Source organism: Telmatherina bonti (genome assembly GCF_933228915.1).
Source record: "Telmatherina bonti genome assembly, chromosome: 2".
Lineage (NCBI taxonomy): Eukaryota > Metazoa > Chordata > Actinopteri > Atheriniformes > Telmatherinidae > Telmatherina > Telmatherina bonti.
Genome location: NC_136620.1, coordinates 18,353,523 through 18,380,280, shown reverse-complemented (window position 1 = coordinate 18,380,280; position 26,758 = coordinate 18,353,523). Strand labels below are relative to the sequence as shown.

At 39.4% G+C, this 26,758-nt stretch overlaps 1 protein-coding gene across 1 annotated transcript in view; it reads right to left on the bottom strand.

Annotated features, from left to right (window-relative positions):
• poc1b (POC1 centriolar protein B) overlaps positions 1-26,591 on the bottom strand; it is a 54,649-nt gene extending 28,058 nt beyond the window's left edge. Inside the window, exons 1-10 of the mRNA XM_079259920.1 lie at positions 26,497-26,591; positions 25,949-26,033; positions 23,351-23,522; positions 23,062-23,241; positions 22,830-22,937; positions 20,458-20,573; positions 19,998-20,131; positions 19,810-19,878; positions 19,129-19,281; positions 18,842-18,919 (exon numbers count right to left, since the gene is read on the bottom strand). Of these exons, the coding sequence (XP_079116046.1) occupies positions 18,842-18,919; positions 19,129-19,281; positions 19,810-19,878; positions 19,998-20,131; positions 20,458-20,573; positions 22,830-22,937; positions 23,062-23,241; positions 23,351-23,522; positions 25,949-26,033; positions 26,497-26,520 (1,119 nt within the window). The 5' untranslated portion in view covers positions 26,521-26,591. The remainder of the gene's footprint in view (positions 1-18,841; positions 18,920-19,128; positions 19,282-19,809; positions 19,879-19,997; positions 20,132-20,457; positions 20,574-22,829; positions 22,938-23,061; positions 23,242-23,350; positions 23,523-25,948; positions 26,034-26,496) is intronic.
• Positions 26,592-26,758: the final 167 nt, after the last annotated feature.

Here is a 26,758-nt window from a genome sequence, read left to right as displayed (position 1 = left end):
AATGGGTGACTTCCTTTCATTAGGCTCACTTAAGTGTTCAAATATAGTTGGTCACAAGGGAATGTACAGAACAAAGGTGGCATGTGGACATGTTCAGTAGTGGAGTTGGCCACATTCATGAAATCCATATTTAAGGTATTAAGGGGAATTTATTTGCACATAATAAAATAAGAGTCTAGAGCAGGATTTTTTTTTATGGGAATGATTAAATTTCATGCATAGAAACATGAAGAACACGTTTCTGAGTGTAGGGTCTTAATATAGTACACTCACCACCACCTTTATAAAAGGTACACCTTTTTGGTTGTTTATTAACACAAATAGCCAATCAGCCAATCACATGGGCTTAGGGGTGGGACTCGAATACAAATTTAATCTAACAAATGACAGACTTTGCAATTTATTGTTCTTTATTAATCAAATTTTAATCAAAATAATTTTTGCTCCAAAAAGCTACACTGTTTTAAATTTAAATTGATTTTGGTAGGTGATTAAATACAATAATAGACACAGATATTAATATAGTCAACAGTCCATTAATGTATGGAAAAATACATTTAAACTATTTTCCTAATCAAAACAGTAGAAAAAAAAAAAATACCTGGTCAAAATTAAACAGACCTGAAATAAATAAACAGCTCCAGTCTACAACGTGTTACAGTAGTTTCAACACTTAAAATGTTTTCAGCTACACTTTTCATTGTAGACATTATTATCTGACAGTAAACCAGACTGTCTTCAGTCTGGTTACAGACCAGAGATGATCACCCCTTAACTTCAGCTGGATGCTGCGTGAGCTTCTTGTGTTACTTTGGATAGGGAGAGGCAATATTTCTTTAATTAAAAGGTGCTAAAGGGGTCTGAAAAATTGCTAAATAGAGCAAAGAAGTGCTAAGTTGTTTTTTTTTTTTTTTTAGCAAAGTCTACAGTGTGGATTAATCTGTTAAAATTAGACAACGGTTTGGTTTGAATAAAATATGGGATTTTATTTTAAGGACTTATCACTCAGCCCAACCAACTGGCTTCTTCAACATGACTGAGTTCACTGCACTCTGCAGTCACTAGGTTCTCATCCAATACAACACTTTTGGGATGCAGTGGAATGGGAGATTCTCGTTATGGATGTGCAGCGGACAAATCTGCAGCAACTCTGTGATGCCATCATGTAAACATGGGGCAAAATCCCAGAGAAAGGATTTCATCACCTAGTTGACTCTATGACACCAAGAAAGGAGGAAGGTCTGTCCAATCATGTGCTAGAAAGGTGGACGACCTATCCAGCAGTGTCAGCACTAAGTTATATGAATATGTGCATGTATGTTTTTTTTTTCTCTATCATTTGAAGAAATGCAATGTTTACAATATTGGGTATTGGGTGAGAAATGTAATGTTTAATGATATTAAGTGTTTGAGAAAGGTAACATTTTTATGATATTGAGTGTGTGGAGAAATGTAAATTGACTGTAAGAGCAGCTATAGTAGATTTTTTAAATACTTTTAAAATTGTTCTTTGCCTGCCCACGGACTGCAGATGGAAACTAGCTAAGGCTAAAATCTGGTGTAAAGTATCTTTCCTTAATGTTTTTACGCATGGTCACTGACAAACTTTTATTTAAAAAAAAAAAAAAAAAAAAAGTAATGAAATAACAACCACAACAAACACAAAATCAACGTCATTACATACACAACTAGCACCTTTTAATAGTTGTGAATGAAATTTAAGTGAAACTAGACATACAGGAAGCAAACTTATAGTTTGGACATCTCTCATCAACATGGAACATTTTTCTTAGCAACAGAACATTAATGAGTGAACTGTCACACAACAGTCTATAGCAATCAGCCAACTGTAACACTGACCAATCACAAAGCGTACTGATCTTTTGAAAGACTGTTACATCGAAGTCTGCGGCTACATGATCTTAAGTATCGTAAAGAAGATTTTTTATTATTATTATTATTTGCCCTGAAATAGAACTTAAGGTTTTGGGTTTTTTTTTTTTTATAAATTAATGAAAGTAACTTTTTGCCATCTGGAGGTTTTTATGAATGCTGGATCTAGGACAGTGGGGAGGTAATCTTTCCTTGTAATCTTGACACACATCCAACCATCAGCATGACTAATGTCCTCTTACCTCTGAGAAAGCCAACCTGGAGATTACCGGGCAGGAAAACAACTCAGAGGGGCAGAAACATGAAAGAGTGACAACAACGTGGACAAACACACGTGCTGATTGAACATGTAATGGAAAATCCTCTAATTTTGACCTTCACTTGCTGTGAGTTCTCATGCGACAGATCACACAGGTAAATCCGCTCCAGTGCAAAAGAATTCATGGAACAATAAAACCAGTTCAATACAGCCACAAACGTGCAAAAATATGAAAACCATTCCAAAGACAGGAGACTGCCAAAACAGATGGGTGTCGATGAGAAAGATTGAACTGAGCTGCATTGCCACACAACTGCCAGCTAATCAGCTTTAGCACTTAGGCTAATACCAAAAGGATTGCAAAGTAACTGTGGGAAACTCGTTCGCCATTCAGAACAATCCCACTGCAAATCGCTAATAGTCCCGTCGTGAGACAATGCAAGCTCTCAGACTATGCTAACGACCTAACCTTTCAGTTCCCACACATTCCAGGCTCAAAGCCACCACAAAACACTTAAGCATCTTTACCAAGAACCTTACTTCTGAACCTTGACAAACAATCAAAGAAAAATAATGAAACACAAATCCACTTGTGTACTGGAGTGAACAATATGAAAATCATAGCATATGGTGAACATAATCACAGCTTTTGGCAGAAAAAAAGAACAAATCTGCAATTTTGGCTAATTGGATTTCTGTCTCATACGAACGAAATCTCAGAAGATCAAACATTTGTTTCTTAAGTCCTACAACAATGACCAAAACAATGCCATGCACATGCCACGTGATTCCTAAAGGAGAACAGGGTGAGTGAGCTGACCTACATGCTGTGGTGTTTGGGTTGATGAAATGAGAAAAAAAAGAGCTTTTAAGGTTATGTTCACAATCAACAATGCCGTCTCTGTGGAAAATTATTCTCACACCTATCTGAGTCACTTACACGTTAAAGCTCATTTTAACTGCTGGACGACCTTCACATTTAACTGGAGAATAATGAAGCACTGGAGTTTTCACATAATGACAGGCTGTTTTTCTCAACAGCATATTTGTATTTTGAATTACAAAAGGAATACATTCATTCATTCATTTACCAAACTAAATCTTAATCAGGGTCGTGGGGAGCTGGAGCCTATCCCAGCTGGCCTTGGGTGAAAGCACAGACTGTATATAAAGAGATGGACGGAGTCTCCGTGACGTCACCCGTAGGTTTCTGAAGAGCTGAATTGAAGCTCGGTGGGCGGTTTCTACTGTCGCCATGTTGGCAGTGTCATGCGCGTAGTTTCGCCCGGAAAAATACAAATATAGGCAAAGAAGTGGAGCTGAGAGGGCAGCCGTGAGCGTTATGGAGGATGATTGACATCGAGCGAACTCCGAGCTTTCTGTGGCTAGAATCTAACCGAGCTAACCCAGAGATAACGGGAGCTACCCAGCTAACGGATGTAAGCGGGCTAAAGCTAAGTCAAGTTGTTACCGGCTAAAAACTGCGGTTGTTCTACGTTCTTCTTACTTGAAGCCAAAGATTGGTACCTGTCAATCAAAAGGACACGCCCCTATATTTTAACTTCGAGATTAAATTACTTTAAAACAGGCGAGTTAGAAAAAAATTTACTCCCCCCACAGTTGTCATGAAGGTAAACCGACCTATAAACCACCTATGAACCAGGCTGTAAACATGTTTATTTCTGCCGTGAAGTTGGCCTTTTTAAACATGGGAGTCTATGGGGATTTGCTGTTTTGCAGCCAGCCTCTAGTGGATGAAAGGGAAACTGCAGTTTTATGCACTTCCTCACAGGCTTCACTTTTAACCGCCGGAGGTTCCCGCTTGGGCGAAAGGCAGGGTACACCCTGGACAGCTCGCCAGTCCATTGCAGGGCCACACAGAGACAAACAACCACTCATGATCACTTCTATGGGCAATTTAAAGTAACCAATTAACCTAACATGCATGTCTTTTGGACGGTGGGAGGAAGCCGGAGTACCTGGAGAGAACCACGCATACACGGGGAGAACATGCAAACTCCACACAGAAAGGCCACTGACCAAACCTTGCCCCAGCCAAGGATTGAACCAGCGACCTTCTTGCTGTGAGGCCACTGTGCAGCCCAAAAAGAATAGTTGTAACAATATAGGAATTTAGTGATCAGTGAACTAATGCAGGGGTGTCTGAAGTCAGCCCTCGAGGGCCACTGTCCTGCTGGTTTTTGGTTGTTTCTTTTTGCAGCACATCTGAATCAGATTTGTGACAACATTGACAACATACTGTTGAAGATAGAGCATAGCATAGACCTTCAGCTGCAATATTGTCTCATATAAATCACTGTCTCCTAAAGCAAATTCAGTCACAGTAAGATCATGGTGGAATTTGTGGTACATCAGTCAAACCTGTGATTTACATTCCTATTAAAAAGCAATAAAAACAAAACAAACAAAAAAAAAAAGGATTGACAAATAGAAAGGATGTAGACCAGAGAGTGCTCCTGACCTGATTGGCCTGCACAGTCTCAGCTCAACACTGCCTGTGTATGCTGAGGAAGAATGGAAGCCTCAATATGAAGTAAAGGGAACTCGTGTTGATATGTAATCGCGGCATTTTCTGGAAAAGAATATCAAACCATAACATCTGCTTGCAGCTGCTAGCGCAGCTGTGGTCGGAGGTGGAAATCCAGTTATCCCTCTCCTGGGAACAGAGAGATGAATGACTTCCTCGCAGGTTGACTATGAGTTTAACATAAAGAGAGGGAGCGGCATAACAAGGTGGGGTTTAACCTGGCATGCGGGCAGCGTTGGATTCCAGCTGCACCTCTGAAGAAAAATTGAAATGTATTTGTTTTCTTAGCCCTTTCCACATAACCTCCTCTTTGCAGTCATTTGAAGATATTAGCACAAATATTCACATATAAACGTACATATAAGATGAAAGTGCATGACATTTTTAGTTGGGTAGGGGATTTCACACAGGTTGCTTTAGCAGAAGAACGGTCAGAATTAAGAAAAATGAGTCAATGCAATAAGCTAACAGATGGGTCAGGCATGTCTCTTCCCAACCTACGATCGGGTTCAGAAAGTCGCTTAAAAAAATCTATTTCTAAGAATCAACTGAAAAAAGTCCTGGGTTAGCTAACCTTTGGCCTTATCAAATCAAGCCTGAAGGTAGGGACCTCTCAATGGAGGGGGGGGGGGGGGGGGGGGGTTCTGCAAACCTTGATGAGCTGTACAGAAATAAACCCGACCAGCAGCGGAGCCATGAGGCTTCTGATCTGCCTACGCGGTTCACCGGGCCACATCCTCTCTGCCTCCACTAAGGGAGAAAATAGCATCAGTAAGCAACCCTGCCAGACATGAAGGTAGCCTGTTATTTCCACATACAGTACAAATACACTGGCTTCAGCAGCAGCAATCCAAAGTCATACATTTGAGTGTTTTCTATAACCTCATGTCAGGATTGTAAGAAAGAGCAATTAATTAAACCATATGATTAAATAAAAACAAAAAAGAGAGGTGAAGATTAAAAAGGAGAAACCTGTTATTGATACTTTGATCCTCAATGAGGATTAAAGTCGCAGCACAAACAGCAGAAGTTTTGGTTAAAAACTATTCAAAGTCAGTGTTACAACAAAAAAAAACAGTGACTGTTGCATGAAGATCTATATGAAAGACAAGAATACATAGGGACAGAGTGGACACTTGATGGCACACACAGCTTCAGTATTGCTACAAGACCAGAAGAGTAAACCATCATGTGAGCAGTCAGTAGAGGACTTCATGGTGTGAAAGGATTAAAAAGCCACTGGCACTGATGAACAAAAATGTGGAGAAAACGATCTGGTCAGATGATCCATCCGCATTTTTAACCCATTCACGCTGAAGGTGCATTCTGGGCATTGGAGTCGTTACTCCCTTACGTTGAATCGGGTTTTAACCCATCAACAGCAGAACAGGTTACAATGCACGACCAGTTGGGACATCCTGTGGTTCTGGAAGTCTGCTGGGATCATTGGGTACGTATACATGACTTTTTTTTTTTTGTTTTTTGGAATTAATAATTTGGAATTATTTAATTCATAACTAACAGTATTCTTCGACAAGATTACATGTAAATAATATTTCTAAATGGAAGTTTACATGGAACCACATCTTTAATTCCGCTTTAGATTGGCAGGTTGGGAAGGATTCTGATTGGGCAGGTGACAGGCATGACGTCGATATGTCTACTAAAAGTGAACAAAGTTTGCTTTCTGCTGGACGTTTTTTGGCCGTAACGTGGTAAACTATATAATAAGCATCAGTTTTGCTGTTATTTTGATAATAATTCTGAAGCACCAGCTCAACACACACATATTACTTCACTTTTTTTTTAAGCAGCTTGGAAAAGGAAAACTGACCACCGAACACGGGAGTCAAAACAGTGTGGGAAATATGCACAACGTCGGGACAGGACAAGGTACAAACATGCACAGAATTAACAGAGCTAAATTAAGGTTTACACAAAAGAGGAATAAAAACAGTTTGGATTTAAAATGCAAATAAACCAGCCACTTACTTCGGAGTTAAGGTTAATTTTGAATTAACTTTTTCCATTTGGAATTAGGTGTTGACATGGCCATTTTTCACCAATTTAGAGCAGAATTAACTCTTACTGGAAATTAAACAGGAATTAAGACTTCTGTTAACATGGCAATTTTAATGATGTTATGGGCTCTTCTCAAATAACAATGCCCTTTTTCCAGGGGACGCAAACATTTCCATGAGCGTAAAAGGATGCTAATCATATGCCAGGTATGTCCCAACATATGGGACCAATTAAACCCCAAAAGGAAGAAATAACTTTTATTCAAACAACTTTACCAAAACAGCCTGTTTTTTCCTATTTACCTAAATTTTAAAATGACATAAATACCATTTTATTGAAATGATATATTAGTCTAGAATTCTTCTACCAAGCTACTAAATAAAGGCCAAAAAAGGGTATGCAGACAATAGGAGAATCCAGACTGTCCTTGTAGAAGGACGCCACAGATCCAACAACAAAAGCCTAAGTACAATATGGTATGGCTATTTATTTCTTGCCAGGATCTTATAGGTAAGATGACGACAATGTCTTCCTCTCCTGTCCAAGGTCTATTTTCAACTCTCATCCTTGCCCAAACCCATATGTGTCAAGGAGAGAACAAAATGCAAAGCATCATCATTTGCCTTTCAGGTGTCCCGGTGCTACCTGTAAATAGACCTGCTTGTCTATTTTTAGTCTACTGCATGGACTGACTGTCAGCACGTTCCCACCAGAGAACCCAAAGGATACACGCTGTACCCTTGAGAAGGCGCATTCACGGGCTTGGCAGTTAGTCAGACATGACAAGCAAGGAGGGAAGTCCTACGAAAGTACACAGCTTAGAAATTGTTCCATCATTGTGTAAATTCCTCATCATGCAAATTCCCATAAGACAACCCCATAGGTGTTTACTGATACTTACACTGGGAGTCAAGGATTTCATTTTATTTATTAGGGCATTTCAGATGATAAAAGGTACAATATAGACACACGTCACATGCTTCTACATGATAGGATTAATCCCAATAACTCAGAAACACCATGCAAGAAGACATGGACCAATGTAGGAGTTGAACATTCAAAATTCAGAGAATTTAAACTCTCACTCAAACATTCATTTGTCCACTAAAAAAAAGTCTAATGGCTAAAAAACAACTTCATAAAACACACAACGTTCTCAGCTAAACTCGTTTCCACTACATTCTGTTTAGTACCACAATGTTGGGGTACTTAAGGCAGAAATGTTTGAATGAGTGATTCTCACAAAAAGAAAGCTAAATTACTAGGGAAGAATAAATTAATAATCATTATTTATCCGCATGCAGACAAATCATGGGTCGGAGGAGAGAAAGTACTAGGTTGGGATGGCTGTCCTCTTGCATCTTAGTCATCCAGAGCATCTGTGGGTGGACTGCTATGGCACTGACCTGAATCGCTGTCTATTGACGTTTCCACATGGGGAAGCAAGCGTGCTCACTCCCAATATATCGTGCTTGTGTTTCAGATATACTAAGGAAAGTACACAGGGAAAAAATTATTTGATGGCATTTCTTTTACTGTAAGGTTTTAAGTTTAAAAAATATCTTAATGTTGCGTTGTCACTAATCAGATGTCACTGCAATAATCTTGACAGAAAAAAGTTGAATTGTCGTTTCATTGGATATTTGCAAATTTTAGGTCTTGTCTTTTTTTTTCTCTTGAAATATCCATTTTTTCTCCACAATCTATAAGTGGTGTGATTATAATCCTGGCTTTGCTATGTTCCAGCAGGGAAACAAAACTGATGGCTGGAAATCACTGGCCGTTATTGGTTTGTGTTTAGATGGAAAGAAGGCTACTTCACTCTTGAAATTCAAACTGCCCCCTGGTAATCTTTTAATAAAATACTGGAATTTTATTCTCTTACATATAAAAGTTTGCTAATTACCAGTTTCAAATCGTTAATTTGGCACATAACTGATTGTAAATCAAAATTTTTTATCATTATTCAGGACTACAAAATTTGACTATTTCAATGCTCAGACTGGTGTATCACATCTCGAAGATTAAAAATGCCCCGTCTACTGCCATTTTCAGCTCCGTATTCTGCACCATTTTTTTCAGTATTTACTGTGATAGCTTAGGCTATCATCTCCAGCTCGCATGCAAAAAGCCAAACCAAAATAAAAATAGTCAGGACTGACTGCTTTGCAGGAATCCCCAGGATTATCCTTGGTAGCTTTTGGTCATAACACAGTTTGAAATTAGACTAACATGACAAAATATTTTTACAAAATGAAGCGCAGTGCATGATTCCTGGATGCAGTTTATGTTTTACAACACAAAAACTTGTTGAGGAAACAAAGATTAGCACACATGTTTAAATAGAAACTTTCATTTTATCATTTGAAAATGTGTGGTCATTTGGAACATTGTACAAACAAACAGTACATTTGTAATGAAATGTTACTTTTATAAGGGTTCTGATCAATTTTGCACAGAAGTAAGATTCAGTCTAGGTTTTTTAACTAGATTTAACTAAATACAGTCAATGGTTGTGGACAAAGAGCGACTAACATGAATAAATGCTTTACAGTCCAAGAACAATAAGAAAATCTTCTGTAACTCAGGAGGGGACCGTGCAGTACCTCCTGTGAGTGTTGCATAAGACTAAAGTAGAGGTAAGAGTTAAAAGAGTAAAGCAAGTCAGATGGATGAAAGAAGTAATGGATGGACAGGAATGCAGAGAGAAAATCCTCCTGAATTAGTGATAAGGTTGCCCTCCTCTTGTATTTTAAATGAGGAAGACCAAGTTTTGGACGCTTGGTTTGCAAAAATGCTGGAGAGACTTGACTTGCCACAGGTACTATGTCAACTTGTGTGGTGTCTGGGGACAGGGGTCCATTTTGACAGCTCTGTCTCTGTGCTGTGGACACCATATGCTGCATTAAGCATTTACAGCACACCTAGAAAGTGGAACACTCCTAATCATCCGAGAAGCTTTACTTTACCTAATGTTTTGGTGCCTGGCAGGTAAGCAGCCCCAAAGGAGCTAGAGGACGCTGTGTACTTCAATGGAGCTTGTTTGAAAAGGGAAAAAAAACTGTACTGGGAAAGCAATGGCCCCTGTGTATCATTTCTAATCAAATTTCAGTCAGGAATCAGTGATCAATATGCAACGATATCACAGGCTGATTTAACACAGTCACAAGCAGTCTTATCAAATTATATCCTAACAATTACAATTTTAAAATATCACTTCATCTATCAGCTCTATCAAACAATTAAACTGAACTGATGTATTGTCAGGCTGAGCTGCAAATATACTTGTTTTTTTTAACCTTGCGTTAACTTAAGCAACCTGCTCCATCATGAGTGTGATTGTTCATATACTTATTCCAGATTCTTGCCAATATACACCCCTAATTCAAATGTTCATATTTCATATGCCAGCATTGATGTTAGACTATATCTGCAGGGGAGCGTGTGAGTAGGAGTCAGTTAGATTCAAGTTAATATGGTGACTTACTGCTGAAGGATTCCACAGGAAAGGGAAGGGGGGACTCAGACCAGATACAGTGCTCATCTGTTAATTAGGGCTGTCCAAGTTAATGTTGCAAAACTACTAATTTTGACACAACATACAAAAAGAGGGACTTGAAAAACTAGTAATGGAAAAAGTAAAAAAAAAAAAAAAAAAAAAAAAAAAAAAAGAATAGTAATGAAATACAATGAAAATAATTAAAGGTTCAAATCAACTAAACTGTCAAGTTTGTTTATTCATTTAAATTAAAAAAAAACATTTAAAATGAACAATTCATTCATTTAAATAAATGTCTGAATGGTTTTTTTTTTTTTTTTTTTTTAACTTCAGTTTATAAATTCTGAGGTTTTGCTGTCCTCAGGTGTAAAACTGAAACTTCTCAGATGTAAAACAGCCCTCTATGTAGCATCTGAGGCACAAATATGGACCATGGACCTTTGGTTTATCACTGTTCTAGTGAAAATATCGCCCAGCAACCATGCCAATGTAAAAGGCCACAAGAAAGGAAGTAGGCAGTGACATATAAACAACCTTTGACACAAATGTACTCATTTACATTCAAAACATCACTGCAGCTTTGATAAAATGTTTTGGATGCTCAGTCTCCAACTAAGACCCATAGCAACTCCTCTACGCCAATACACGCCTTAAATGTGTTTCAGCACAGTGTAGGTTCAGATTAAAAGACACAACCTCACTTAATTCAAATTAGGGGTTTAAGAAAACTTTGATATATTGAAAATTTCAATATTTTGTGTGACGATATATCGATATTCAAAAGCATTGTCTTGATTTTAATCAAACAACCGATCTTTACTGAGGAGACACATTTTCATTTCTTTATTCATCTTGTCCATAAAGATCTGTGTTTTTATTTACTCTGCAGTAAAATGTAGATCCTCTGTTCTTATTCAGTAACGTGATGTCAAGCATGAAACCGTGTTCAGCGTTCACTGCAAGTAAAGAAAATTTGCAATATACTGTGTCTTATGGTATCCTGATATATCGCAAGATATCGTATTGTTGGCCCATATCATGATACATTACACACCCTTAATTCAAATGTTATAAAATTCAGGTTTTAAATCTTATGACACGTTTCATTTGCCAGTATTGATGTTAGACAGTATCTGCAGGTGAGCATGTGAGTAAGATCAGTCTGTTTAAAGTCAATATGGTGAGACTGAATGTGTGCAACTGTGAGTGTGACTACCTGAAGCATGGTGTTGATAGGAGTGAGGATCAGGGTGTTATGCAGTCTTTGAGAATACATGTCCTGGTGAAAAGTGACACCCCCCCCCCCATAAAATTCATCCACATACAAGGTGTTGCTATCTTTAACTCATTTCCGCTGTGTATTCTCACTTGTGCTCTCCTCTACAGCACCTTGTATCTAAATGTCTTGGCCCTCCAATGCCTTACACTTCCCTCTGCACAGGAAGCCAAAGAGTACTAGGGGTGGGGTCAAATGTGTTATTATGGATGTCCACACATACTCTTCATGGAACCCCACACATGTACAGCTGATGGAGATAGTCAATAAAAATGTGAGTAGATGGTAGTAAATTGACCATGCACAGATACTGTGATCAGTACACAACTGAGAGGGACAGAAACAAGATGCATGCATGCATGCATGCATATTATATATATATATATATATATATATATATATATATATATATATATATATATATATATATATATATATATATATATATATATAAAACACAGAGGTCGGCAGCAGTCGACACATTGGTAGAGAACACTGTCTGGTCAAAATAGCGTTGCTGCTAACATCTGTAGGATCGTTACAGCACAGAATCTAACCTTCGCCCATCTAATTGCTACATAAAAGGTACAGTGTGTAACTAATTTGGCATTTTACTAGCAAAAATCAAGTATTGCCTTCATAAATGTGTATTTTACCAGAGTCTAATCACATTCACATCCAAATGACAATGTTCTCATAGCTTAGAATAGGTTATTTCTAAATCCATACAGTAGGTGGTGGCATATCCAACAGAAGGCTGCTATGTTGCATCGCCATCGCTATCCCCAAACCTGTCACCCTTACATGTTTTCATAGTAACAGAATACACTTTCAGTTTTATTTTCTAAGAGTTTTTCCTGAAGTTTCATTATGTATTTCAGCTGATTTGCCAAGTTGGGTGGAAGTTAATGTCCTCCCTCTAGTCACACCTTGACATTAGCGTTTGGGAGTAAAATCCTGAAAAGCAAAAACTTAAAATTGAAGCTATAATGAGCAAGAAAGCCATCACTGGCAAAAAATAAATTAAAAAAAAGGGGAGGGGGGTCTTGGCAGCTTCCTGTCATGGTGATCTCAGTACAAGTCAGATAACAAATATCTCTGCCTTACAATAGTTTACTTGTGTTTTTTCAATCACAAGGTAGCTATGCTTACTTAAAGGGGTGCTATTATGGTATTTCAGGTTTTCTGAGTTTGAGTTCCAGCACTCTCTCCGTTCGGTTTTCATGGCGACGAAAAATGCGTCGTTTTAGAGAGTTTTTTTTCTACTTGGAAATCTTTGTGACGTCCCGGGGGATAAGGTTTGGTGATTGGTTACCTTCTACTGGTTAACAAGGACATGTACAAATACATCAGGCGGGTGGAAAACGTCGGATAAAGTTATTTCCAACGATGGCTGGTGAGTTTACCAAAGAGAGACATCCTGCTGCATTCGTTGCTGTGGGTTGCTGTTTTCCACTTTGTTTTCAGGGTCTGATTCAGGTTCCAACATGTAGGGCTGTATGCTTTGTGTTGACATTGTATTTTTTTTTTATTGAGTTCATATTAGCCTAATCCTTCTGTTTATGAGACGTTACAATGACGGCGAAAGCAGGTGCGGTGCGTGCTCCCGATGTAGTGCAGTGGCGGGAGGCGGGGCTTAATGCGGAAGAGACTCAATGCACTATTTTTGCCCACAGGCTGATCTGACAGCCTACAGAGAGGGTCGGTCTGAAGTAAATACAGCGATTTGTGACCATAACTCGATCAATCCCAGCCCTTCTGGTCTCAGAAATAAAAATAAATTAGCCTGAAATGCACATAATAGTTCCACTTTAATAACAACTTTTCTGTTCAGTTTAAAAGATCCAAGTAAATTCAGGATTGAAAACAAGTTTGATGTGTTTGACAGCACTAGTTTACTGTTGAACTAATATTCTGCTCAAGGTTTTAAGGGAAAGTCTAAAATAACAAATCTGACTGTAGGGATTGAGCCTACAGAGCAACCCCATTTCTAAAGCTTGTATGTTATACAGGAAATAATCTGTATCAGCCCCAGACGAACAACTTCCTCGCTACCAGTTTCTCCTCAGTCATAGAATCATGTCTTCCTTTGGTAGAATTAGGAGAATTTTATTAATCTACTTATATTGTTGAAGAAAAGCTGATTCTTTAACAATGAGGCTACACCATTTGCCTTGGAGTCTTTAATCTGAGCTGACCTGAGATCTGCCAACCACTGTTCCCAGAGCACTGCGTTTCCTGTGATGTGACCAACTCAGAATGTAGATTTGCTGCTGCTTTACTCAGACTTCATTTCAGTGACAAGAATGGGCTGCACAAATGAGACGTTTGTTACAAAGTTTCTTTGGACAAATAAGGCATCCGAGGCGGTTCGGAAGCAGCGTCCCCTGTGGGAGAGAATAATTCCCTTCGGTATGGTTTGGCTGCTGTAAATTTAGATGCACAAAATAGCTATTCAACAAACCGAATGACAGGGAAACCCCCCAAAACCAAAAGCATAGTATGTCCTCTTTAAGGACACAAGGGTCAGAGCACAGGAACATCCCCATCTCACCACCCACATACACACCTCAGGCACTTTGCATTTCCCATCCCCTCTCTCTCTCTCTCACACACACACACACACCATTCATCTGTCAGGCTCTCATCCCTTATCTCAGTTTTTTCCGCCTACGCATGAACCCATTAAGGTGATGGAGGGGAAACACAGATGCAGAGCGGAAGGGAAAGCACTCCGAGTACTTGCACCACAGTGGGAGGGGAAGGAAATAACCAGAGGGAAAGACGAGCAGGACAAGGAGGGGAGGAGAGGAAATAGGATGTTTCTCAGTGATGGGCATCAGCTGATTGGAGCTGACAGGAGGAGTAGCACTGGGGGGCTCCCTGCTCTGAAGCAATCTAAACATGAATGACCCTCGTGCACATTCACACCCGACTACCCAATGACTCATGTTCAAACGACCCCCCACCTCCATGCAAACAGAGGCTTGCACAGCTGTACTTGTATCCTTATTAGGACACTGCATTGAATCCATTCATGGTGCACAGCTTAACCCTGAACCTAGACACTAAGCCACATTTGGACCTGGTTTTGGTGCTCATAAGGACTTCTGGTTCTGAACTATTTTACCACAAGTGAACTAAAACCATAATGAAAATAAAATCTGCATGCTCATATACAAGCTTACATTCCCATTGAGTAGCATAACAGTAACATGCAGATGAAAACAAGCACCAGAAGGCATGAGGAAGGGACAGATGTGCATGAATTCGTCTAAGATGCTGTATACTTGAACTGACTGCATTTGACCGCAGTTAAGTGAAGCAGCAAGAGTGAGTAGAGTTTCTAAGTGATGGCTCGGCTATTTTTGGCTTGAATGAAACTGATGTATATGTATTAACTGTGGCTGACACCCGGGTGCAGCCAGTTTAGTCAGTGACTTAAACAGGCGAGCACAACTCCAGCTCGGCTATTATTAGAGCTGCGGCTGCTCTTGCTGCTTCCTGGTCAGGGCCCCTGGGGGCCCGGGAACTGGCACGTGGATTCATGCTCGCTCTCCCCCCTCCTCTCAGCTCTTTGATCTCTACCCTGTCCTGCCACAACCATCATTCTCTGATCTATCACAGGCCTTTTCACTCGGGCACGCCACCTTAGGTGGAATCTTCCAGAGAGTAAAGAGAAGCTCCTTAAAGAGGTCGGAGAGAGAAGAGGAGCAAACAGGAGGAAGAGGGGCAGTCAAAGGGGAAACATGCTCTGCTCTTATACTTTACTGCAATCTTAGGCATAAACAAACATACAGGCTTAGTTTAACTCTTGACATGCCATTTTATATATATTTTTTTTGTTTGTTTTTTTGATCAGTCTATTTGTTTTGTTTTTCCTTAAGCAAAAAAAAAAAAAAGCATGCACTTCAACCCTTTAGAGGACAGGCAATAACTTCAGATGTTCTTAAAATTAAATCTTAAAATTAAGGAGAAAGCATATTGGCATTAAAACAAACATACAAATAAACTATTTACGCATTTATATGTTTTTTTTTCTCCCAGTGCTTTTTGCTGTTTACAGGTTTTATGCTACTATTTAGGCAAGTTTATCTGTACAACAGAAACAGGGTGATTCATAGGGCTTTACAGACTAATTCAAATTTTTGAAAATCTGCAGCATAAACTCAAAATGTTAAACAATCCGCAAAAGTGAAATTTGACAATTGAACTCAAATTATTCATGTTTCTAATTTGACTGGTTCTGATACCGGCTAACGCTGTTTTAGCTAATGAACAGTCAAATCTTATCCATCCAGTCATCCAGGTCAGGTCACCCGTCCATCCCAGGGTCCTCACAGAGATAAATGAGACAACTATTCATGCTCACTGCTAGGGCCGACAGAATCAACAGTCAAACTAACATGTTTATTTGGATGGAGGGAGGAAGCCGGAGTACCTGGAGAGAACATGCCAACTCTACAGAAAACGCTGATTAATCAATACAGAGTCAGAGCTGCTAAGCACAGTTATTATTTTTAAACACACTAGCCTGATAAAGCAGCAAACATGTCTCTTATGTTCCAAAGCCCATTTTTTGGAAGGTAATGATGCCTTACCTCTCATCTTATAGATCATTGTGCCACTATACAAATACAAATGAGGCTTTAGCAGAAAGAAGTACTTTTAATTTCAACTGGAACATCTTGTCAATTGTCATATATGGAGACAAAGACGGTTTCAGTGGTGTTTATATCCAGTTTTAACATTGAAATGGAATGGGAAAACGATTGACCTGTGCAGCCATGACTGAACAGATTAACATGGACCACTCAGTTCACCTCCTCTTCAAACCAGCCGGCCTCAGTTGTGGAAAAACATGGCGTTTTCCCAATACTCATTAAAGTTTTACATTAAGACTGAACAACTTCAATCTCGTGTTTCCAGGGATCAGCATTTGTAGAGTAAGCGGATAAGACTAATTCACATCTAGGATTTCAACCTTGCAACACAGTGGGAACTTGGAGGTGAGGGGCTCAGGGCTGGGTCACTGCCCTGCAACCACAGATGGGTCTTCACAAGAGGATCGGGGTCCCAGAAGGTTTACTGCAAAGTTTTGGTCAAACGGACTGGAGAGCATAAAGGAAGTCATCCATGCTCAGTCCAGGAAATGAAAAAATGTTTTGTTCTATTTTAAATTCTAACAAAGCAGAAGTTGAAAATTAGGACAGATGACAGAATTGAGGACATCTGAACTTAATCCAAGATTAACTAGAAAATTAACTAAAGCAGGTACAGATAATTACTAAAGAACCTGACTTTACCAGAGGTGGTCTATGTTATGGTCTGCACAGAGCAGGGTCATATTCTATGAGTCAGGGATTCTGAGGACTTTTACTTTGCACATACACATGAATGAAACAACAATGGCATCAATGAAACATGATCCGCTGCTTCATTCTGAACCTGAGCATTTCTACCTGAATGGACTGCTGTTCATTGAAGCACGCACACTTCAAAGACGCTGGTAGAAAACACAAACACTGGCCTGCACTGCCACCTGGTGGTTACAAATCGTAGTCAACATCTGTTTGGCGTTTTACTGATTTTTGCAACCTTTGTCTGGAGATTCTTTCTTGTATGAAGGCTTCTAATTTCTACCAAACCACAGGGTTTCACTTTTTCAATATAACTCAAAAGCATACAGACGGCACTGCTATCATAAGCTGTATCAGTAGTGGACAGGAGGAGAAGTACAGGAAACTGTTACACAGCATGTGTCTCCAATCACATGCGCTTGTATTTTAGGCCAGGGCCTCACACAAGGCCAGTGCACATTAACAGTGGATGTGTTGATTTATACTGGGAGGTGCAGGTGGATGATAAACTGGACTAGAAGGCCAACATGGGAGCTGCTTATAAAGCTGCCATTCTTTCTAAATCTACAAATAGATGCTGGAGACTGTTGGGACAAGTGCCTCCTTCTATACAACGGTGTGCTGGGTATGAAGAAGAAAGCCGAATGTCTGAACAAGCTGGTGAGGAAACAAGCTCAGCTGTGGACAAGGAGCTGGACAGACTGACAACTGTGGCAGAATGATGGATGCTGAGGAGGTTCCTGCCAGTCATGAACAGACTGTGTCGTCTCCAGACAGAGGAGCAGCTTCAGCGACAGGTTTCTGTCACCGTGATGAGGAGATCGTTCAGCCCCTTTCGCCATGCAGCAGGAAACTATTACAATCCTTTTTACCAGAGGTTTGTAATCCAGGTGCCATAAAGTAAAAGTCCTGTCTGGCAGCTGTTCCAACCAGTCACTGCGAGGTAGATGCGCCTGTCACTGAAAACCCCTGTTCTAAATGCACAGGTAGATCCAAAATCATGGCAGGACTTTTACTTTATGATACTTGACATATACACCTCTGGTTTTTACATCAGTATTTATTGCATGCCTTTTTGATCTTAAGTTGTGTGTTCTGGCCCTCAGAGTCACAGTGCTAACATAAGCCACAAGATAAAATAACAACTTTACATACTGTAGCAGTAGCTGCGTTTCCATTACAATTGTTCCAAAAATAAAAGCAATATTTGTACATTTCAACAAACAATAACTGCGATTTGCAGGTGTTTCTATTGAACAGTGTTTAGCCCTTAATGTTTTTCCGACGTTTTAATATAGAAATATATTGGAAAAGTGTCCCTGGGCGTGATGTGTCGGCGTCATGACCAGTGAATTTCCGGTAAAGATGGCACAATGCGGAACAAACGAGTAAATTTCAGAGTTTAAGAAAAGAAAATAGGGAGAAAAGCTTCGAAAAGCCATAGCAAATTCTCTGCAGCAAGCAGAAAACCCCAAAATAACGCTACGTGGCTACCTTGAATCAGAGTGTTCCAATGACTACTTACTAAATGGTACTGCCTTGAATAAGCCGCAATTTTCATAAACTTTCACAAGAGGAGCAAGATTTTATGAGACTTCAGGCTGATGCGCTAAACACTGTTCAATGGAAACGCCTGCAAAGTGCAATTGCTGTTCGTCAAAACTTACAAATATCACTTTTATTTTGCAAAAAAATGTACACACTTCTATGTCCACGTCCATCAAGGCTTGAATTAAAACTCCTTGTTCCATCATGAGTTAAACCAACAAATTAAAAGTCGTGTAGTTTATTCCCGACAGAGAAGCAATGGTAGAGAACTAGATTTTATCCAAATAGATGAAACATTTCTCAACTACACATTTGTGTGTAAACAGCGAGCTGCTGATGTGTCCAGGCTCAGGTCTAAGTTAATATGAAATGAACAGACTGGATTGTTTTCCTGTGGACATGCAGATTTTATATATTATATATCATATCAGCTTACCTTATTGTTGTGATGAGTTTGACCCAACTCTATGACATGTGGCTCGGCAGACCGGGTGTCTGTCACAGCTGGACTGATCTAAAAGCAAAAGCAGACAGGAATCAGCTCATCACAAACTACACGAGGTATTTTCCTGATATTTAAAGTTAAGCAGAAATACAAAGAACAAATACAAAAAAAAAATACATGAATTGTTATATTTTCAATATTATATTTATTAGTAAAATATTGGGACTAATTCCTTGTAAGGTGTATTTTTTTTCTATATCAAATGAAAGTGCAGTAACCTGAATGGCTGTGGACTGTGGTCTGTGAAGGTGGGGTGTTCTGGGGTGGATGTCAGACAGGTGGGGTGGAGGATCTGGGCTGGATCTCAGGCTGTAATGTTGTAGGACGTCCTGATAGGATCTACTGTCAAAGTTTGTCCTCCACATAAGCACCTAAAGGACAACCATCACTTGTCAGACACAAGTTCAGATCTTTAAAATCCCCAATTTTTTTTATTTCCACCAACATCTTTCATTTTCAGAAAAATCATCAAGTTTCATTGTGCTAAACATTTCCAGAAAACATATTGCTCCCTTAATCTTTACCCTCGCCTCTATTAGCGCACCCTTCACACAAAACCTCCACCTCATCAGCTCCACCTGTTCAGCTGCTTGTTCACACCAGTTTGTGATCACCCAATCAGACGGCAGCAACTGAAGACATTTAGTCATTAAATTAAAATAATTTGCAGATCAAAGTGAGGATCAGAATGAGGAAAAAGGGGAATTCAAGTGACTTTAAACATAGCACATGTGAAAATGGGCAGACTGGTTGGAGAAGATGGAAAGTAAACAGGAACTGAAATAAGCACTGGTTCCAGCTGTCCATCTGACATTAAAAAAAATAAAACAGCCTGAACCAAAACATTAAAATTTGATCCATTCAGTCAATTATATTTTACAAAATCACAAAGCACCAACCTGGCTATCCGCCCCCCCTGAAGCAAATAGATCTCCAGATCTTGAAAAAGTCACTGTGATCACAGAACCCTGAGAAACAGGAAAACCAAAGCAAGTGAGCACAAGCATAAAGGTACTTTCCATCTGCGCACAGCAGTAGATAGACTCTGACAGTTTATAATGCATGTGGCAGAACTGAGCGGCATCACCTTGTGTCCGTGGAGGGTATAAATAAGATGTCCCTCCAGCAGATCCAGGATCTTTATGGTGCCATCACTGGAGCCACTGATCAAGTAGTTGTTGGAGGGATGGAAGGAAAAACTATTGATTCCTGCACGGTGGACTAAAACATAAATATATATATAAAAAAAAAATTAATAAAAACAACTATTTTAACTAAAGAAACTCACATCAAAAGCAAGTAAATGAATTTCTTATCCTAAATAGTTACAATACTATAAATACAAAAAATGATGACGAGATTTCAGTCACTTAGAGCTGAAGCAATTTTCTGACAGCTGCACATTGTATCATTACTACTTACAATAAGTTTTTATGTGTTTTTTTTTTTTTCAAGGAACTGAGTTTTTACAGCAGAGGGAGGAGGGAATGATTTTAGATATAAGAACAAGCAGAAAAAGTGAGCATCATTTGACATGTTGGAGGTACCTTGGTAATGCTGAATCAGCTTATTGGTTCGTAAATCCCAGATTTTCAGGGAACTGTCGGCTCCTGAGGACGCAATACAGGTTCCGCTGGCGTTAAAATCAACAAATGTCGCAGAGCTGGAAAAGTTAAAACATCAATTTGGATTAGAATACATGACATTGTTCAATAAAACATTTTTAAAAAATGGGTAAACCAACCATAAACTGTAGCACATTCTGCCACCATATGCTGCATGCGGTTTCTGCATACTACTATTTTTTGTACTTTAAAAAGTGCAGCCTTGACTGCTATAAAGCATACACTACACTTAGGTTTCTCCCCTCTTCATAAAAATGTTGCCTAAGTCTTAGTATACTTGCTGCTGCTCTGTCATATGTTATTGTGATTATGATTAAGATTATATCATAATCTAAGGATCAGCAGTTGTTTTTTGCAGATCATTATCCTTTTGTTTTCCCAATGAGGCTTTAATCTTTCAGTGTTTTTATTTTAGGTTCTAAGTTTCTTAGGTGTTCTCGAGCTTTTGCAGATTTTCTACTGGTGACGCTTATTATTTGTCTCCTAATAAAAGTCTTGAATGCTTCCCATCTAATTTTTGCTGATGTATGAAGAGTATTAATCTCAAAATATAGATCGATTTGTTCCCCCAAGTACTCTAGGAAATCTTTGTCTCGCATCTATTTAACTTTAAATTTCCACCTTCTGAGTTTACATACCAAATTTAGTTCCACAAATGTCATTGATATTGCTTCATGGTCAGATAGCACTATAGTGTTATAATGACAGTTTTTGATATTAGGTAGAAGTTCTTGGGATACTAAATTATAATCTATTCTAGAGTAGCTTTCAAGCATACTAACAGGGGAATTCTTTTTTTTTTTTTTTTTTTTTTTGGATTCAAGTATCTCCAAACTTAAACTAAATTAAGTTCTTTGATAAAATTCTGTATAGCTTTTCTTGACCTTAGATGAGCGGAGTCTACTCCAGATGATTTATCCAGTCTTGGATCCAAAACGCAATTAAAGTCTCCAGCAATTACACTTTTACCTGAGCATCCCATCCCTAATCCAAACCTACCGATATCCCTACATCCTTCAAAATCATCCTGTTGTAACTATGAACAGCTCTATAATATCTGGAAAAACTATTCTAGTGCATCTTTCTTACTGGTTTTTATTTCTGTTCATTTAAATTAAAAGAAACCCTCTTTATAATAATGTTCAAGAGGCTACAAACACATTTAGAAGGAAAAATAAATCATTAAATAATTCATTGGAAAAAGAAGGAAATTCATTCCAGTCCATTTTTTCCCCTTCCCTTCCTTCATATAAGGGTAAACTAATAATTCAGATCCACTATGTATCTTTTTTTTCCCCTTTCCCTTTTCCCCTTCATATTTAAAAATATGTCCCATTTTATTAGACCCAAAAAAAGGAATCTTTTTCTTTCCTCTTTTCCATAGCCTATCTAACTTCACAATTTATCTTCTTTAAACATCATTTGATATCTTCTCATTTTAACTTTGCTGAAAACAGCATCACTTCTTCCACCCTTATTTTTTATATTTCCATTTCCTTTATGTATTTATCCACCGCTGCTGGGGTATCAAACGCCAGTGTGCGCTCTCCAGATGTAAGCAAAAACCTGGCAGGGAAAATTATCTGGTGACATACTGTCATACCGCCAGATCCGGTAAAAATCTGATCTTATTGTTCTGGTCTCATAGTTCTTGCAGCTCTCATGTTTTTCCTCTGTCTCTGTAATTCAAACATCTCGCAATAATCATTCTTCGCGTGTTGTCGGACTTTTGGCTGATTATAATCCGATGTGCTGTCTCCAAAGTTGGTGGTGCTATTTTAAGTATTTCTCCAATCCATTTCTCCAGAAACCTGCATGTGTCAGAGCCTTCCTTTTTCTCTGGTAGACCTGTAATACGCACATTATTGCGCCAACTCCAACGTTCTAAGTCCTCAACTTTATCTTCAAGAGACTTCGCTTTCAAGTTTTTCTAGCTTTGTTTTGCATTGAGCTAATGTCGTCCTCAGCTGTAGATATGCGTTGTTAAGTCTGAAATACGACCCCCACATTCTCTGATTTATACTTGAATACTTCCAATAACTGCCTTCATATCAGTCATTTCAGAGTGAAACTCTTTTTGGAACGTTTGACTAGTGTTCATTATGTCCGTTGTGGAGGGGATTTCCATGCTTTCTGTTATGTCTGCGTTACCTTTATTGGCATGTCTTCATAATATCTTAACAACTCCACTGAATTTATTTCTGCAGTAAACCAAAACTTAAACCTGATAGCACACATAAAGCAAAGAACAGCACCAACAGCCTTCAGTGGCTTTGTTTAATCAGCCGACTTACCCTCCATAGTCAGTGAGACAGTTGATGCAGTGTTTGGTGGACGTGTCCCAAAGGCGGACACACCGGTCATCCCCACAAGAGGCGATGAGCCTTCCATCTGGAGAAAATCTAAACCAAAAAAAATAACTTTAATGTTACAGACTGAGAATAAGGGAACTGTATATGCTCTCCTCAGGCAGATGTTACCAGATGTAGGAGGCTACTGAGGATGGGCTGTGATGCTGATGGGTACCTGGCACACCGCACCCAGTTAGTGTGCTGGTTGAGAGAGTAAACGAAACTCTGCCGGTGAACACTCCACACCTTCACTGACTTATCATCGGATGCCGTCACCAGTTTGTGGCCATCATGGGAGAAAGCAACACTGCGGACAGCAGCTGTGTGGGCTTTAAATACGGTTGAGTCTCCTTTCCTATCACACACACAAACACATTGCTCATTTCAGATAAATTGTCGGTTTATTCATGCAAATTTTGCACCTAAATTAGCTTCATGTGCTTTAAAAACAGATATATACTCACATGGAAGGTGTCCACAGTCGGACAGTTCTGTCTTTAGAGGAAGTAGCCACTAACGAGCCGGACGGGGAGAACTGCACGCCTGTGATGGCATCTGTGTGGCTAACAAAGCGAAAGGCCCTTGCCTTGGGAGCCAAGTTCCAGATCATAAGGGTCTTATCTACTGACCCTGAGGCTGGAGGGACACAAAAGTAAGGAGACTGGAAAAGCTGAAAGCTAATTCTTGCATAGATCAATGATAAGAATTTCCTCTGTCTAAATGGTCCTACTTCACATACTGCTGCAGAATTAAGTTCTAACTTGCTGCTTTAGGTCAAACTTATAGTTTCTATGATGTCCATTCACTTTTCTTCTAGCCAAAGATTTTCATTCATTTATTTATTTATTCTCATATATATATATATATATATATATATATATATATATATATACACACTACTCACAAAAAGTTAGGGATATTTGGCTTTCAGGTGAAATTTATGGAAAATGCAATATGTTCATGCTACAGTGATATAATATCATAAAAGTAAGACATTTAAGTAGAAGGATGCACTACTGATTTCCTCATCTCAAAAAATTCATTCAACACAAAAGGTAACAACAATGGTAGTTACACCACAACAAAAAATTTGAACGTCTCAATATCTCGTCATGTGCCCTTGAGCATCAATTACAGCTTGACAACGACGTCTCATGCTGTTCACAAGGCAACTTATTGCCTGCTGAGGCATGGCATCCCACTCTTCTTGAAGGGCAGCCCTCAGGTCATTGAGGTTCTGGGGTGCAGGGTTTCGAGCCTCTACACAACGGCTCAGCTGATCCCACAGGTTTTAAATGGGATTCAGGTCTGGACAGAGAGTGCAGGCCATTCCATTTGAGGTACACCAGTCTCCAACAGCCGTTCCCTGATGATGCGGCCTCGATGAGCAGGAGCATTGTCGTCCATGAAGATGAAATTAGGCCTGTGCTGTTCATGTAGGGGCACAATCACTGGATTAATGATGTTATTCAGGTAGTATGGGCTTGTCACTGTACCATTCACAAAGTGTAGGGCAGTTCTGTACCAAGTGGACACCCCTGCCCACACTGTTAACACCGCCACCACCAAAAGGTCGCCTGGTGAGAACAGTGGCTGATGCATAGCGCTCTCCCTGACGTCTCCAACATGGTTGCCGACCATCATTTCTGCTCAGTGTGAATCGACTTTCATCAGAGAACAGCACTGAGGCCCACTGGTTCCTCGTCCAGCGTAAATGCTCCCTGGCCCATGCAAGACGATGATGCCTGTGCCTGGTGGTGTGGTCAGGTACCCGTGCAGGTCGTCTAGCACGCAGACCACGCTGATGGAAACGGTTTCGAATGGTCTGACATGACACTTGGGTGCCTCTCACCTCTCACCTTAAACGTGCCTGGAGTTGAGTGGCATTCATCATCCGGTTTCTCAGGGCAGTGTTCACAATGTAGCGGTCATCAGCACGGGATGTAGCCAAAGGACGTCCACTTCTAGGCCTTTCTGTGACTCTTCCAGTCTCTCCATATCTCTGTTGCAACCTGCTGATGACACTCTGTGACACTCCAAGCTCAGTGGCCACTTCTGTCTGAGAACGTCCTGTTTGAAGCATCGCAATGGCAAGGGACTGTTGTTCCATTGTTAGGTGTCGTCTTGGTCTCATGATGTCAAAATGTGAACAGCATGATGAGGACAACTGTTTAAACACCAGCTCTAATTGAACCAGGACATTTATTGGTCAATTCAAGGATCACACACCTGCCGTGATTTTTGCCGTTAAACTCCTTGTTAGAGAACAGCAACTTGTGCAAAATTTATTGAAACATTTAACAGTTGGACATGTGCATTTAAAAGCTTAGAGAAGATCACATTAAGTTCACCTGTACAGGTTTGAATGCATTTTAGGCTTGTTGTGAAATGTCACCCAAAAGCTGAATATCCCTAACTTTTCGTGAATAGTGTATATATATATATATATATATATATATATATATATATATATATATATATATATATATATATATATATATATAGTATGTGTGTCTGTTGGTAGTGCTGACTCAAAAATTGAGCTAGATTTTCAGTTTTGTTTGTTTTTCTGCCTTAATAGAAAAATTTGTCACTACTATGTAACAGACAGACACTCAAGGCACTTGAAGCAGAACAAGTGAGCCAGAGCGAAGGAGAAAAGAGCTGGGATAAGAGTTAAGATAAGCCAGCTAAGTCTCTTCATCTACACAGCTTATCAGCTCAGATATATGCTTCATTTACATAATACTTGTCAAAGCAGAACAAATGCAGAGACAGCAGCAAGAGGAAATCAGAGACTGTTTTCATCCGCATCTCTGCAAAGATTTGGCTTTATAAGGGTTGAACATTTTTCATGCTGACAAGGGGAGGCAAGTGGAGGACTTTTAACAGTGTTTTTTTTGTTGTTTTTTTTGTTTTTTTTTGGGGGGGGGTGATGATTAGTATTTTGGGAGATAAAAAAAAAAAATTAAAAAAAAAGAAAAGAAAGCAAGCTTGCAGGCAATGGACATCTGAGGAGTATTTCTAAATTTGTGAAACACCAGTGCAGATGCAGGACTTACCCAGCTGTTTCCGGTTTGGACTAAAGTCTGCACAGGTGACAGCATCTTTGTGACCCTTAAAGTGTCTCTCCAGGGTGGGATCCTCCTGCAATGGGACACAAAAGAACAGTTGCATAAACTCATGTATTTAAGAAAATGTTTTAATGATGAAAAGGCAGGATGGAAATAGTATTTCTGGCACACACCACCGAGTCAGCAACATTTTGGTTTTATGGTGTGAGGTTTGTTTTTTTTTTTTTACTGACTCGAGTATACTCCGAGGTGCAGTAAACATTCTGGTATTAAAGGACGAGAAAAACTACTTCTTTCATAGCAGGACGGACATTTGGGACATTACTCTGGGCACAAATCTACTACAATCTATAAAGTTGTTGGAGAACTTCGTGGCAACAGCGTAAAACTCCAAACATGTCTTTTGACAACCACAAATCCTCTTAGCAGAGAAGCAGCTAGCACATTTGCCCGACTATAAACTGACTGGAACCACTAACAGTTCGCACATCAATGCTAGTTGATCTTAATGAGCATAATCAAACATTTCTACTGACCATAACAGATGCCATCGTGATCATTCGTAGAGAGGGCTAATAGTCTTCTCTGGAAGAGATTTGAACAGACCCGCTGCTCTGCACTTCCATGACTGTCAACAGTGCGCCGTCAGCAACTGATTCAGACATGACTGGTCGATCTCAGAACAGGATGCTGTCTATTTATTTATTTCCCCTCGAGTTTGGTCGCCTCATTACTTTTAGGATGTTATCATTTTAGCATATTAAATGTTCTACGCCTTTTTTGTTTAAATGTGATGCC